Source organism: Oncorhynchus tshawytscha, linkage group LG30 (genome assembly GCF_018296145.1).
Source record: "Oncorhynchus tshawytscha isolate Ot180627B linkage group LG30, Otsh_v2.0, whole genome shotgun sequence".
NCBI lineage: Eukaryota > Metazoa > Chordata > Actinopteri > Salmoniformes > Salmonidae > Oncorhynchus > Oncorhynchus tshawytscha.
In genome coordinates, this window is record NC_056458.1 from 13,508,515 (window position 1) to 13,525,340 (window position 16,826).

Genomic DNA, 16,826 nt, shown 5'->3' on the forward strand with positions numbered 1-16,826 from the left:
TGCTTTAGCACACTCTGCCAACCCGGATGTTCTAGCTGTGTCTGAATCCTGGCTTAGGAAGACCACCAAAAATTCAGAAATTTTAATTCCAAACTACAACATTTTCAGACAAGATAGAACTGCCAAAGGGGGCGGTGTTGCAATCTACTGCAAAGATAGCCTGCAGAGTTCTGTCCTACTATCCAGGTCTGTACCCAAACAATTTGAACTTCTACTTTTAAAAATCCACCTCTCTAAAAACAAGTCTCTCACCGTTGCCGCCTGCTATAGACCACCCTCTGCCCCCAGCTGTGCTCTGGACACCATATGTGAACTGATTGCCCCCATCTATCTTCAGAGTTCGTGCTGCTAGGCGACCTAAACTGGAACATGCTTAACACCCCAGCCATCCTACAATCTAAACTTGATGCCCTCAATCTCACACAAATTATCAATGAACCTACCAGGTACCTCCCCAAAGCCTTAAACACGGGCACCCTCATAGATATCATCCTAACCAACTTCCCCTCTAAATACACCTCTGCTGTCTTCAACCAAGATCTCAGCGATCACTGCCTCATTGCCTGCATCTGTAATGGGTCAGCGGTCAAACGACCTCCACTCATCACTGTAAAACGCTCCCTGAAACACTTCTGAGAGCAGGCCTTTCTAATCGACCTGGCCGGGGTATCCTGGAAGGATATTGATCTCATCCCGTCAGTAGAGGATGCCTGGATATTTTTAAAAAATGCCTTCCTAACCATCTTAAATAAACATGCCCCATTCAAGAAATTTAGAACCAGGAACATATATAGCCTTTGGTTCTCTCCAGACCTGACTGCCCTTAACCAACACAAAAACATCCTATGGCGTTCTGCATTAGCATCGAACAGCCCCCGTGATATGCAGCTGTTCAGGGAAGCTAGAAACCATTATACACAGAAGCTAGAAACCATTATACACAGGCAGTTAGAAAAGCCAAGGCTAGCTTTTTCAAGCAGAAATGACTAACTCAAAAACGTTCTGGGACACTGTAAAGTCCATGGAGAATAAGAACACCTCCTCCCAGCTCCCCACTGCACTGAAGATAGGAAACACTGTCACCACTGATAAATCCACCATAATTGAGAATTTCAATAAGCATTTTTCTACGGCTGGCCATGCTTTCCACCTGGCTACTCCTACCCCGGTCAACAGCACTGCATCCCCAACAGCAACTCGCCCAAGCCTTCCCCATTTCTCCTTCTCCCAAATCCATTCAGCTGATGTTCTGAAAGAGCTGCAAAATCTGGACCCCTACAAATCAGCCGGGCTAGACAATCTGGACCCTTTCTTTCTAAAATTATCTGCCGAAATTGTTGCCACCCCTATTACTAGCCTGTTCAACCTCTCTTTCGTGTCGTCTGAGATTCCCAAAGATTGGAAAGCAGCTGCGGTCATCCCCCTCTTCAAAGGGGGACACTCTTGACCCAAACTGCTACAGACCTATATCCATCCTACCGTGCCTTTCTAAGGTCTTCGAAAGCCAAGTCAACAAACAGATTACCGACCATTTCGAATCTCACCATACCTTCTCCTCTATGCAATCTGGTTTCCGAGCTGGTCATGGGCAGACTCAACAACCTTGGTTTCTCAAATGATTGCCTCGCCTGGTTCACCAACTACTTCTCTGATAGAGTTCAGTGTGTCAAATCAGAGGGTCTACTGTCCGGACCTCTGGCAGTCTCTATGGGGGTGCCACAGGGTTCAATTCTTGGACCGACTCTCTTCTCTGTATACATCAATGAGGTCGCTCTTGCTGCTGGTGAGTCTCTGATCCACCTCTACGCAGACGACACCATTCTGTATACTTCCGGCCCTTCTTTGGACACTGTGTTAACAACCCTCCAGGCAAGCTTCAATGCCATACAACTCTCCTTCCGTGGCCTCCAATTGCTCTTAAATACAAGTAAAACTAAATGCATGCTCTTCAACCGATCGCTACCTGCACCTACCCGCCTGTCCAACATCACTACTCTGGACGGCTCTGACTTAGAATACGTGGACAACTACAAATACTTAGGTGTCTGGTTAGACTGTAAACTCTCCTTCCAGACCCATATCAAACATCTCCAATCCAAAGTTAAATCTAGAATTGGCTTCCTATTTCGCAACAAAGCATCCTTCACTCATGCTGCCAAACATACCCTTGTAAAACTGACCATCCTACCAATCCTCGACTTTGGCGATGTCATTTACAAAATAGCCTCCAATACCCTACTCAACAAATTGGATGCAGTCTATCACAGTGCAATCCGTTTTGTCACCAAAGCCCCATATACTACCCACCATTGCAACCTGTACGCTCTCGTTGGCTGGCCCTCGCTTCATACTCGTCGCCAAACCCACTGGCTCCATGTCATCTACAAGACCCTACTAGGTAAAGTCCCCCCTCATCTCAGCTCGCTGGTCACCATAGCCTCTCCCACCTGTAGCACACGCTCCAGCAGGTATATCTCTCTAGTCACCCCCAAAACCAATTCTTTCTTTCGTTCTCTGCTGCCAATGACTGGAACGAACTACAAAAATCTCTGAAACTGGAAACACTTATCTCCCTCACTAGCTTTAAGCACCAGCTGCCAGAGCAGCTCACAGATTACTGCACCTGTACATAGCCCACCTATAATTTAGCCCAAACAACTACCTCTTTCCCAACTGTATTTAATTTTTATTTATTTATTTATTTTGCTCCTTTGCACCCCATTATTTTTATTTCTACTTTGCACATTCTTCCATTGCAAAACTACCATTCCAGTGTTTTACTTGCTATATTGTATTTACTTTGCCACCATGGCCTTTTTTGCCTTTACCTCCTTTCTCACCTCATTTGCTCACATTGTATATAGACTTGTTTATACTGTATTATTGACTGTATGTTTGTTTTACTCCATGTGTAACTCTGTGTCGTTGTATCTGTCGAACTGCTTTGCTTTATCTTGGCCAGGTCGCAATTGTAAATGAGAACTTGTTCTCAACTTGCCTACCTGGTTAAATAAAGGTAAAATAAATAAATAATAAAAAAATATCTAACATAATGTCACAAAGCATGATGCGCTAGCCAGTTAATCTTGATTCTGAAATAACTTCCTATTTCCCAGTTAGTCAGATATTAGTTTAGAAGGACTTGAAATTGGCCTGGGCGCTAACAAGCTACAGTAGCAAGCTACAAGCTACAGTAGCAAGCTACAAGCTACAGTAGCAAGCTGCCAGCTACAGTAGCAAGCTACCAGCTACAGTAGCAAGCTACAAGCTACAGTAGCAAGCTACAAGCTACAGTAGCAAGCTACCAGCTACAGTAGCAAGCTACCAGCTACAGTAGCAAGCTACCAGCTACAGTAGCAAGCTACAAGCTACAGTAGCAAGCTACAAGCTACAGTAGCAAGCTACCAGCTACAGTAGCAAGCTACCAGCTACAGTAGCAAGCTACCAGCTACAGTAGCTATAGGTAGCTAGCCGCTTATCAAAGGTAGATAACTGGTTCTTTTGACCCAGACATCTACCAAACTATTTCTCAGTGTTTCTCAAAATGACTGTAGCTGGCTAATTAATATGATGATGTTTGGTGATACACCAGGTTTTGTGCTGTTCCCCTGTCACCTACAGTAGAACCTGCTGAACAACATGGGGGGGGGGAACACAATTGGCCATGCTTTTTGTCCTACCAGATCTGCGCTGAGAAGGTTCTAGCTAGTGTATCCCTCTGTCCTTCGACTCTTGTTGGATGTTGATGTCTGGTTTATCAGGTCCCAGGCTCCCATGACTGTTATGATTATTTATTTACAAGTTAATTACAATGAGCTTTTTGCTATAGCGCCATTTGTACATGATAGAGCAGATCTAGTCTCACTTGTGGAAGTAGGCCGTTTGGCACGAGAGACTCATTGAGAGGGAGAGCAGACCTAGAAGTTCTGACTGCGCGCACATTTGAATGCCCCAGGACTGTCCATTTACTTTGCGCTGTTTATGCTATGAAATCCTGAAATTTCATTGTGCAGTTCACCTTCATCTGTTGCTGCTAGCAGATTCACTGAGGGGCAGAGTAATAAGTAACTTGTTTTGAACAATATATTTTTTAACAGGAAAATGTACCCATTTACTGCATTTTTGTGAGCATATAAAACCTAATCCATAAATTATAAAATATCTAGATTTTTTTGTACCTTGACCAATCACAAGTGGGGTGCCACCCCTAACGCCCTAATGGGCGGGCCGCCACTGTTCACTTGTCTCACTTCCTTGACTGCTCTCTCAAGAACCTCAAGGGGGCTAGACCCCTGCTTGTTTTTTATTTGTATACATGGGGCATGATGATGTCTGCTCTGTAACAATAAAAATGCACATTGAGTTCATATTCACTCTTGATCAAATAGGGGCTTAGGTGGTAGGCGTGACAGGGGTGTCACATTTTACACCCTTTTTCTCCCCAATTTCGATCTTGTCTTATTGCTGCAACTCCCGAACGGGCTCGGGAGGCGAAGGTCGAGTCATGCGTCCTCTGAAACATGACCCACCAAACCGCGCTTCTTAACACCGGCCCGCTTAACCCGGAAGCCAGCCGCACCAATGTGTTGGAGGAAACACCGTTCACCTGGCGACCAGGGATCAGCCTGCAGCCACTTGGCCTGCCACAAGGAGTCGCTAGAGCGCGATGAGCCAAGTAAAGCCCCCCCGGCCAAACCCTCCCCTAAACCATATGACACTGGGCCAATTATGCTGGTATAGCACTGCGATGCAGTTCCTTAGACCGCAGTGCCACTCGGGAAGCCCTACATGTTAGAATTTTAAATCCAATTTCCTGCAATTCTACAAATCTTTCCATGGAGCTGAGAGACATTTTTGCAGTTTTAAAGCAAATTTACTGAAATTCTACACATTTTACCATGCAGCTGAGAGAAAATGTTACAATTTTAAATCACATTTCCTACTATTCTAGGCTACCCGAAAAAATGCTTACAGTAGCTGCTCCGCCCAACAATTTCAATGGCAGAAAAACCCTGGATATGCATGACACATTGCAAAAAAATGTCATCATCATTTGTATGGGTTATGGTGGCCATTGGCTCAACTTACCCCAAGGCAAACATTTTGGCTATATTAGCCCATATGCTACAAGGATGCCCTTTCATGCTACATTTAGGACCTCATAATGTATCTTATAGAGACCCCAACTGATATATAAAACTATCTACATTGGTTTAGATACAGTACAAGCATCATGAAACCTATAACACAATAGATTAATTTGACTTTGTGAAAATTATTTTTTGGACCTAACTTGCTTACCACTTTTTCTATGAGGTTTCTTCCTTTGCAAACTTCATGAAATAAGGACCTCTTCCTAAATATTTGTTCAAATAATTCATTTTCTGTATGGTTTCCTCAAAACAAGAGAGGCTCAAATGACCACTTTAGCTCAACCTAACCACTCCCCCCTAGACACTAACATTACCCCTCTTTTCTCTGTGTTCCTTCAGTGCTTTTCTCTGTCGTTTTTATCATTGTCTCTTTTTTATATAAGTATAAGACTAAAGTAATGTTCACAGACCTAGGATCAGTGTGACCGCAGAGATATACCTGGGTCAACCGGTTTGGAGATTGTGAAGTGGAAACGCTGCAAAGGACCCCCTTAGACATTACCTTAGCGAGCTACATATTGATGCTAGTGAGGAAGAATGAACAGGGTAGGGTGGAGGAAGAGAGAGGAGGAGGGAGGGAGAGGGAGAGAGGGGGGGAAAGAGCGAGAGTATGGAAAATAGAGAGGGAATGGGAAAGAGAGTGAGAGGGGCGAGAGAGAGAGAGAGTTGGAGAAGTGGAAGCTGTTTTCCTGTCTCCTCTCCTCTCTTGTTCCTCTGCTCTGCTCCTGCTGTTGCCATAGTGTTGTTGCTCATCTGTCCCTGGCCCCCAGAGGCAGAGCAGCTGCAGTACTTCTTGCTACACTGCACAGCTCCATCCTGGGCTGTGGGGGGGGGTTTGTCACAAGAACCATTGTCGTAATTGGAAGTTAATCCCCTGGTTGTTGTTTTTTTCCCCCTACTCCTTAGCAACAGTGGTAAGGCAAGAAGGTTTTTTCTGAAGTAAATGTTCTGTCGTATCAATGTCATATGGGGGACACATGAGAGAACATTCTCCTACAGCAGTTGTGAGAAGTGAAGTAGTCAGAAAGTGACACTACTGGGTGGGAGTTGCTTTGCTGTTGCAGCGGCGTTTATATTGCAGATCCATCGGCAGCAGAAGAGATGGCTTATGTTATTGCACTGACTAATCGTTCCATGTTTAAATGTCTGTTTATGACGAAGACTATTAACTCACCCAGCCATTATGGTTTTAAGTCACAAATGATTTACAGTCAAATCAGGTCAGAGTGTTTTTATCAAAAACATTCTTGCTTACAGAATGAATAGAGCCTATTTCTCTGAAATGTTTCGTTTTTTCTGAAATTGTCAAAGCACAAATGAGCACAAATCATATCGCTTGATTTATTACAGGCTCCTTCTCTCCCTTCCTCACACAAGGGTAGAAGTGGTGTGTAGCTCGGGACCTCTGTTCTCCAGCCTATAAGGCAGCTTGTTAGAGAGAGTCCGGATCTGGCCTAGGTGGCCCGCTCTCCAGGCCACCCTCAGGATGGCGCTGGGCCAAGGGCTGACAGGGGCTGGGGGTTGGAGCAGATTGACAGGCAGTTTACAGTGAGGGATGGAGGTCCAGTGAAACAAAATACCAATTAATGTAGGGGTCAGTCAGAGAGCTGACAACCCCTGATCCTGCCTATCTCATCTCTCCCTCTGCAGGGTGTTGTTTCATGCTGGTGCAGTTAGAGAAGGGCACTGGCACTCTATGTAGTATTGTATCACTGGCCCTGGAACATGGCCCACATCTGGGTGGAGACAAGGGGCAGTAGGGGCCTCTGTCTGGGGCACCTGCCCTGCCTGGCTAGGGGCTACCCAGCGCGTACTGGTGCACATCACTAAGCATTCTTTACTGTGTGTCCTGATGGTGTTTCTGTTAATATCGGTACACTTTGCAACATGATGCCTAGGTCTAAACATAATCGTCAATCAGGCTAATCAGGCAGTGTAATGGCTATAACCTGCTATAGCCTGCAGGGGCTGCAGTGCTCTGCTGTAGCTTTGTCCTACGTCAGGTGGCGTCACTCCTACGCAATGCAGCAAAGTTCTTTTACATAAGACAATGCTGCTGTGGTGCATGAGTCCTCAGGGGCCGTTTGCACCAGTTGGTCGTAAGTGGGTTGTAACTGTACGTCCGACCTAAAATGCGCTCAACGCCGGAGTTTGACACGGCAGGGCCAGGGAGGGAAAGGGGTCCAGGACACTGTCGCCGACATGGGGTTTGACACGGCAGGGCCAGGGAGGGAAAGGGGTCCAGGACACTGTCGCCGACATGGGGTTTGACACGGCAGGGCCAGGAAGGGAAAGGGGTCCAGGACACTGTCGCCGACATGGGGTTTGACAGGGTTTCTGACAGGGGGTCTGACATGGGGTCTGACATGGGGTCTGACATGGAGTCTGACATGGAGTCTGACATGGAGTCTGACATGGAGTCTGACATTCGGTCTGACATGGAGTCTGACAGGGGGTCTGACAGGGGGTCTGACATGGGGTCTGACAGGGGGTCTGACATGGAGTCTGACATGGGGTCTGACATGGAGTCTGACGTGGGGTCTGACAGGGGGTCTGACATGGGGTCTGACAGGGGTCTGAAATGGGGTCTGACATGGAGTCTGACATGGAGTCTGACGTGGAGTCTGACGTGGAGTCTGACGTGGAGTCTGACGTGGGGTCTGACAGGGGGTCTGACAAGGGGTCTGACATGGAGTCTGACAGGGGGTCTGACATGGGGTCTGACGTGGAGTCTGACATGGAGTCTGACAGGGGGTCTGACATGGGGTCTGACATGGAGTCTGACATGGGGTCTGACATGGAGTCTGAGATTCGGTCTGACATGGGGTCTGACAGGGGGTCTGACGTGGGGTCTGACAAGGGACTGACATTCGGTCCGTCGTGGGGTCTGACATGGGGTCTGACATGGGGTCTGACATGGGGTCTGGAGTGTGCTATCTCTCTTAGCCTACCTACTGTCCTAGTCCCTTAGTCTGTCATGTTTCTCAGTAGCCTGGTTCCAGTCTGTTTCAGCTAACAATACACTCCTTGTACTCCATGTCACGTGTGAAATTGTCACAATGTCTTTGGCACATGTTATGGAGTACAAGGACTGGAATGTTAGCTAAATAGACTGGCAACAAGGTTAGTTTCTCAGGCCAGCCAGTTTAGAATATTTGTTTTAAGTGCATCATTAAAAGATTAATACAAAATGACAAATAATAACCAGACTGTTCTCTCTGTACTCTGAAGACACATGACATGCTGTGTTACCTAACAGGCATAGCCAGTAAAGGAAGTCAGGGTGCAGAGATACCCAGTCTCTTTAGTATACGCCTCCGAGCCTCATTGTCTAGGTAATTTGTTAAATGGTTATAACTCCCCTTGCTCAAGTACTCAAGATATGTCCGTAAGCAAGAATCTCATTAGCATAACATTCATATTTCAGAACAGCTCTTAAGAGTCATTCTGGATTTGGCCGCTTCGTCTTACTTGCCTGTTATTGGGATGCTAATGTTTTACTAATCACACAGGGGCTCATTGGAATGCAGTGGGAATGTTCTGGTTGAGTATGAGCCCATGCATCTCCAGGGTCCTATCATCAGCCATAAGCTGCTCCTATCCATCTTCATAACTGTACAGGCAGAGTGTGAAGTACAGCTAATCCATCAGATTAAAAGGAGACCTGGGCCATACCTCACCATGTTTACTACACAACGTTACATCTTCAGAAAGCGCCATCTACACACAGCGGCCTCTCTCAAGCACTAAATCACAGTGTCACCCTCAGCCTCCACACCGCTCTCCCTCCCTGAGACTCTCATCACTTTCCCTGTGTGAACAACAACAACGGCTCACATCATTAGCCCCCCACCCGCTTATTCAAAAGCACATTTTGGAACAGCCAAAATGCTGAATGACTTGGTAGAGCAGCAGCATTGCAGTTTGATCCAGTAGGTGGCTGGCCTGAAGCTTTGGCATCAGATTGCTGATTGCACCGGGGCTTGAAAAGGTCTTTACTAGTTGGATCCACGCCTTTCATTAGCCTGCGCCCTGCGCTTAACAGCCTCTCTCTCTCGTCCCAGCCTATCTGTGGCAGCACTTGTTTGCTGTCCTTGTGCAAATGGCTGGTGTAATCCCGGGCTTGAGTTCTTGGGCCTGTCAGCCCGCATTTGCGCTAAGCATCTATCCCTCTCTCATCTCCTCAGCCCTAATTGTATTGTAATTATCAAATTAGTCATCTATTTATGCACACTAGAGCTGAGATTGGACCAGTTCTAAAAAGGTCAGGAGGAGAGAGGAGAAGCTTGGCCCAATGCTCCCTCTTTATCCTGACCTCTCTCCTAGCTACAGAACACTAGCACAGGACAATTCACACTTACTGCTTCTTGTCCCATTTCTCGATCTTTCTGTCGTTCATTCACTTTCTCTCTCTCTCTTCCTTTCATAATGTACTCACACATTAAACAAAGCTTTTATTGATATAGTCGGCAGTAGTACATATTCTGCACGAATTCGTCGACAAACAGAACAGATGTCATATTTATCTGGGCTGGCCATGGTGTAACAGAGTTTTGAGTGTTTATGTGTCCCCAGGGCTGAGGGCTTTGATCAGGTCTACACTGCTCTGACAGATGCTCTCTGTGCTCTCACCCGCTCGCTCATCAACGAGGCCAGTCGACGTCTCTCCCCATGCCAGTAATCTCCCTGTTACCATTAGATGAATCGGAGCTAAAAACAATTAACTGCTACGGGAGGGGGGCTTTCTATTTTATGTGTTCCGCTATCTCTTATCATGAGAAATGACGCACAACTTCCTGGGACGATTTCTCCCCATCCGGTGGCTGTGAGCTGTAGCCTTGAGAGGCTCTGGACTATGATGAGGGGACCATACCCTGTAATCAGAGCTGGCTATGTGATCTTAGACAACGGGGTGAGAGGTGGCTGGGGTGGGAGTGGGGATGGGGGAGTCTAAGCACTCATCGGGGGGTCTCCTATAGTGGGTTGTTGCTGGCGGTGTAATCAGCTAGCTTTGGAAATAATCATGGCTGGTACACAAGACTGTCTGTGATTAAGGATTGGGGGGGGGGTAGCTTTCTTATCAAGCAAGGGCTTTAGCCTGGATTGCTTGTTGTCAGACAAGTGTCCTTATTTTAGAAAAGAGTCAAAGTTACCTGGCTAAAGAATCAGTTGTCAACAAACGCTGTTTCAGTTAATCAGGAGCATGGCAGTATCAAGTGGTGCTGTTGATGCTAAGCCTGGGCCCTAAGGGTTTGATGGAGAGGATGGAGCGGAGAGTGAGGGGCTCCCTCCCCAGCTTTAACCCCTCACTGTCAGACCTCCTCTGAGCCTTGCTGCTACTGCAGCTGTGCTCTGGACCAAGACTGCCTTGAGAAACCTCTGGCGTTTATAGTCTACTTCGATCTTATTGTATCTTAGGTCTATGCCGCTCTGTCATTGCTCATCCATTTATATTTATATATTCTTATTCCATTCCATTCCTTATTCCATTAGGTATTTGTTGTGGAATTGTTAGATATTACTTGTTAGATATTGCTGCACTGTCGGAACTACAAGCACAAGCATTTCGCTACACTTGCAATAACATCTGCTAACCATGTGTATGTGACCAATAAAATTTGATTTGATTTGGATTTGATACAGGGTATCTTAGATGAATTATTGGAGTGTCCATTTTTCAGATAAGGAAATTGTGGTGACAAATGAGACTTGTCTTTGTTGTGGTGCCTTGGTGTATCCAGTTGATTGGGGAAGCGGAGGGTTAAACCCTGGCCATGGTAGAGCGGTATTTACCCATCACACTGCCCTGTGTAGATGACTGTAGTAGATCAGTATATAGACTCGTGGGAACACGGGGCTCTGGGAGAACAAAACACTACAGGGCCTCCCTGGTCGGTGGGAAGCTGGGGCGGACTAGCCTACAGGGAGGATGGGCTCACCTCCTCTCCTACAGGGGATTTGTCTCAACATCATAACTGAACTTGCAGGTTCTGCAGGAAACATAGTAGGAACCTTCTCAGCTTGTCAGTGTCCTTCACTAGTTGTGTCTCTGGAAAAATGAGCTGAAAACCTGTCAAACTCAGAGCGAGAACTTTGTTCTGTTTTGTAAGTGCAAAAAATAATGATCTAATATTTGATATGCTCTTTGTGCTGTCATTCTGGTTTTCCACTGTCGTACACTATATTTATCTTAATGATAATGTTTTTGTATTGTCACATACCGGATAGGTGCAGTGAAATATGTTGTTTTGCAGGGTCAGCCATAGTAGTACGTCACCCCTGGAGCAAATTACGGAAACATATTTTTCACCTTGTCGACTCGGGTATTCAAACCACTATTTGGTTACTGGCCCAAAGCTCTATCTGCAAGGCTATCTGCCGACCCACTTTCTCGGTAATGTTGGAGGTAACAATTGCTCTGGCTTGTCTGTGCTGTATACATCTTCATAACTGTCATGTCTCATAGCAGTCCTGCTGCTGGACCCGGTCTCCCTTCCCGCTGTTCATAGCCACATAGAACTCCTCAAATGCATACAGATAATGAAAGGCTGCCATATTAACTGTAGTCGCTGAATCCTCAAAACCCTGAGTATTAACAGTACAGCACAGCCACCCCTTTCCCCGTTACACAGCCGCCCCTTTCCCCCTTACACAGCCTCCCCTTTCCCCGTTACACAGCCGCCCCTTTCCCCTCACACAGCCTCCCCTTTCCCCGTTACACAGCCTCCCCTTTCCCCGTTACACAGCCTCCCCTTTCCCCGTTACACAGCCGCCCCTTTCCCCGTTACACAGCCGCCCCTTTCCCCGTTACACAGCCTCCCCTTTCCTCGTTACACAGCCGCCCCTTTCCCCCTTACACAGCCTCCCCTTTCCCCGTTACACAGCCGCCCCTTTCCCCCTTACACAGCCTCCCCTTTCCCCGTTACACAGCCGCCCCTTTCCCCGTTACACAGCCTCCCCTTTCCCCGTTACACAGCCGCCCCTTTCCCCGTTACACAGCCTCCCCTTTCCCCGTTACACAGCCGCCCCTTTCCCCGTTACACAGCCGCCCCTTTCCCCCTTACACAGCCTCCCCTTTCCCCGTTACACAGCCGCCCCTTTCCCCGTTACACAGCCGCCCCTTTCCCCCTTACACAGCCGCCCCTTTCCCCGTTACACAGCCTCCCTTTTCCCCGTTACACAGCCGCCCCTTTCCCCGTTACACAGCCTCCCCTTTCCTCGTTACACAGCCGCCCCTTTCCCCCTTACACAGCCTCCCCTTTCCCCGTTACACAGCCGCCCCTTTCCCCTTACACAGCCTCCCCTTTCCCCTTACACAGCCTCCCCTTTCCTCGTTACACAGCCGCCCCTTTCCCCCTTACACAGCCTCCCCTTTCCCCGTTACACAGCCGCCCCTTTCCCCCTTACACAGCCTCCCCTTTCCCCCTTACACAGCCTCCCCTTTCCCCGTTACACAGCCGCCCCTTTCCCCGTTACACAGCCTCCCCTTTCCCCGTTACACAGCCGCCCCTTTCCCCGTTACACAGCCTCCCCTTTCCCCGTTACACAGCCGCCCCTTTCCCCGTTACACAGCCGCCCCTTTCCCCTTACACAGCCGCCCCTTTCCCCGTTACACAGCCTCCCCTTTCCCCGTTACACAGCCGCCCCTTTCCCCGTTACACAGCCTCCCCTTTCCCCGTTACACAGCCGCCCCTTTCCCCCTTACACAGCCTCCCCTTTCCCCGTTACACAGCCGCCCCTTTCCCCGTTACACAGCCTCCCCTTTCCCCGTTACACAGCCGCCCCTTTCCCCGTTACACAGCCGCCCCTTTCCCCTTCCCCTTTCCCCGTTACACAGCCGCACCTTTCCCCGTTACACAGCCTCCCCTTTCCCCGTTACACAGCCGCCCCTTTCCCCGTTACACAGCCGCCCCTTTCCCCCTTACACAGCCTCCCCTTTCCCCGTTACACAGCCGCCCCTTTCCCCGTTACACAGCCGCCCCTTTCCCCCTTACACAGCCTCCCCTTTCCCCGTTACACAGCCTCCCCTTTCCCCGTTACACAGCCGCCCCTTTCCCCTTACACAGCCTCCCCTTTCCCCCTTGCACAGCTGTCCCTTTCCCCCTTACACAGCCGCCCCTTTCCCCCTTACACAGCTGCCCCTTTCCCCGTTACACAGCCACCCCTTTCCCCCTACACAGCCGCCCCTTTCACTGTTAAAACACATTATTAAAAGGAGCTGCAATTCCCTCCATCATCTCCACCTCTCAATCCCTGCGCTGACTGGATGGGAGAAGGCAAGGAAGTGTATATGCGCGCACACACACACACACACACACACACACACACACACACACACACACACACTGGAGAGTTGCCCTCCCACCAATCAGTTCATATCTCATCTGAGTTCTCTGCTGCTTTTTAGATTAGGAATAGTCCTTTTGAAATGAGCTAATCACACAATATATCATAGCTGGTAATGCATTCAGAGACAGCGTGGATGATTGCAGGGGTAAGTGTGTCCTTGGAGGCTGCAGTCGGTGTCCCCAGCCTGGCCTGATGCATGTTGAGTTGAGGGAGGAAGTTAAGGTTGCAGCTCCCCTCTGTCCTCTATGTCTGTGGACTGACTGCTGGGTGTGCTGGACATATTGACAGTGATCCCTATGGACAGGGAACTCATCCCTCGGTCCTGCTAGTCTCCCAGAAAACAGTCTCACAACACTTTGTTTTACTCTATGCAGATTTATTCTGCTCTACAAGCCGTCAGAGTTGTTGGATTTTTACAACTGACCTGTTTGTTCTGACTGGAACACACACACACACACACACACACACACACACACACACACACACACACACACACACACACACACACACACACACACACACACACACACACACAGCCCCCCTCCTCCTTAGTCACTCAGTGGAAACACCAAACACTCTGCAGCCATTTCCCTAGAGAGGAGAAAGAAGCGAGAGAGGCCTGTTGTCTGTTGTCACCATGGAGAGAGAAATAGGGAAAGTAATTGCGTTGTTCCAGGGCTCTAGAAATCCCATCAGCCTTTGGGCAGCCCTGTCAGAAAGTATAAAGACAGCGCTAAAAACTTAACTGGCTACAGACAGGCTGGGGGAGCACCCTCGCTGAAAATGACTTACAATGGCCGGGCAAGACAGTCAGATTATCTATCAAGGGAAGCAGGTGAAACAGCTGTAAAAGATGTAGGAGGGCTAGCAGAGATGAACACTGGCTTGTGTTTCTATTACCAAGATTGCCAGTGATAAAAGTGAGTGATGTTGATAAATACCCACACAGCCTTTTATCACCAGCTGCCGTGGCTGTGGTTGCTGGCGACGACGGTGGGGCTGATAACCCTGGAGGCTCAGGGCCTGGGGAGGAGGGGGAACGAGATAGGGGGAGGATACAGCTGCATTACCCCAGCCTGGGCTACGGCACAACAGCCCGCCGCCACAATTTGCATGGTGACCGGGTGTCACACAAATGGGATGAGTTCCATGCTAATGGCCCGGAAGCAGAATCACATTAGTGCAAATGCAGGGTGTTCTCAGACCAGGCCTGGTTGGAGTTGGATATGTTACAGTTGCATAAGGGACAATTTTTACATTTTAGCATTTCTTTTTTTATTTAACCTTTATTTCACTCGGCAAGTCAGTTAATTAAGAACAAATTCTTATTTACAATGATGGCCTAACCCGGCCAAACCCTAACCCGGCCAAACCCTAACCCGGACGACCCTGGGCATATTGTGTGCCGCCTTATGGTACTCCCATTCACAGCCTGTTGTGACCCAACCTGGAATCGAACCAGGGTATGTAGTGACACCTCTAGCACTGAGATGCAGTGCCTTAGATCGCTGTGCCACTCGGGAGCCCCTTACCTTATTCCTAACCTTTACCTAATTATCCTAACCTGCCACGTTAATTATCTTAACCTGTTGTGTAAGTTCTCCTAACCAGTTACGAAAAGTCACTTCTGCTAGTCAAAACCAGCAGGCCTGTCCTGAGAACTGCGGCGCGGGAGGAGAAAAGAGAGTGCTGGGGTGTGTGTATGTATATGTATGCGTGTGTGCACTCGTGCATACATGAATGTGTGGAACTACCATGTTAAGGAGTGCCATCATTTCTCTGGACATTTCAGTAACAGCTTGTGAGTAATGAGGTTGGAGTCGTTCGTTATCTCAGAAGGAACAGTGTTCTAACACTGTTTATCTTATTGTGACAATTTCCTATTTCCCCCAGAACTCCTTGTGTTTTTTAAACGCTCTGTGCACACTCTTGCTGCAGATGCACTTAGCTGTGCCATGTTGCCCTTTCTGATGGCTTGGGTAATAATCCTTAATATTTCTGCTACTTTGGAATTAATTGAGGCTTTAATGCACTCTGATTCCTTCCTCCAGCACAAGCTAATTGTGTTTTGAAAAATAATAAATGATGTATTTCTTTGTGACTGTCTTAAGTGTTGAGTGTTTTGGATCAAATGTAAAGTACCTTAATGTTTTGTGGAGTAAAAACAAACATGTCAGTGGCGTTTAAAACGATGAAATGGAGGCTTTAATTGTGCCACACTCTGTTTTGCCCTGTTGAAATGAAATATGTTTTGATTAGAGATAGCAGTGTTTGTTAAAGTAAAGTGCAATCTGAAATGACATTGTTAGATGTATAATAAAACGTACCTCTTTGACAGATTCTCACCACAGGCTGTTATGAGTTGTTGCCTGTTTTTGAGGTTAGAGAGTGCCTTTAGGGGCTGCTTTTAGAGTTTGCATCAACATTACATCTGAAAGACCATGCCAAATAAGTATTATATTTTCTCTCATAGCAGGCAAGGGAAAAGGGTCCCTCTCATACACTTTTGGACAACAAAAAAAATGCTATCTAGAACCCATAAGGGTTCTTTGTGTGTCCTCTCTATTACAGACCCCTTTTTGGTTCCAGGTAAGAACCCAAAAGGGTTCTTCTATGGGGACACCCGAAGGCCCCTTGTGGAACCCTTTTTCCTAAGAGTGTACACCATGACAATAGAGAGGCCCCTCCTTTCTCTTCTCTCTCGCTTTATCTCCCTTGCTCTTCCATCCCTTATGGAGGGGCCAGTCTAGAGCTGATCTTATGTTTGGACTCACATTGAAAGGTGTTATGATGCGTTTTAAGCCTGATCACCCATCTCTTTTCTCTCTCCCTTTCTCTCTCCAGATGGTCACAAGAACAAAGAAAATATTTGTGGGCGGATTGTCAGCCAACACGGTAGTGGAAGATGTGAAGCAGTATTTTGAACAGTTTGGGAAGGTAAGGAGAATCATTGTGGGTTCCTCCCTTGTATGGTCTGGCAGTAGGCAAACCATGTCCGTGTGGGTTGGAGGGTGTTTATACCCTGTCACTGTCCTCGGCTGCTGTTTCCAGGCTGTGGTCTGTGTCTAACCTCCCAGTCCATTCTGAGTGAAGGGGATGTGGACATGCAAATACGCAGCCAAACATACAGCAAGGGATTTGCAGAATTACATCCATAGTGCCTTCACACACCCACTGTACTCAGATACATATTCATATGTATTGTTAGATAATACTGCACTGTTGGAGCTAGGAACACAAGCATTTCGCTACACCCGCAATAACATCTGTTACACTTGTGTATATGACCAAATACAATTTGATTTGATTTGATACTAGATTTCA

General features: G+C 47.6%; 1 protein-coding gene across 14 annotated transcripts in view; it reads left to right on the forward strand.

The window, feature by feature from the left end:
- Positions 1 to 16,826, forward strand: part of LOC112250268 (RNA-binding protein Musashi homolog 2) — a 332,528-nt gene that overhangs the window by 97,185 nt on the left and 218,517 nt on the right. For all 14 annotated transcript variants that reach the window (XM_042309137.1, XM_042309138.1, XM_042309136.1 and 11 more), the window contains exon 6: positions 16,347 to 16,439. In XM_042309137.1, coding sequence (XP_042165071.1) covers positions 16,347 to 16,439 — 93 coding nt within the window. The remainder of the gene's footprint in view (positions 1 to 16,346; positions 16,440 to 16,826) is intronic.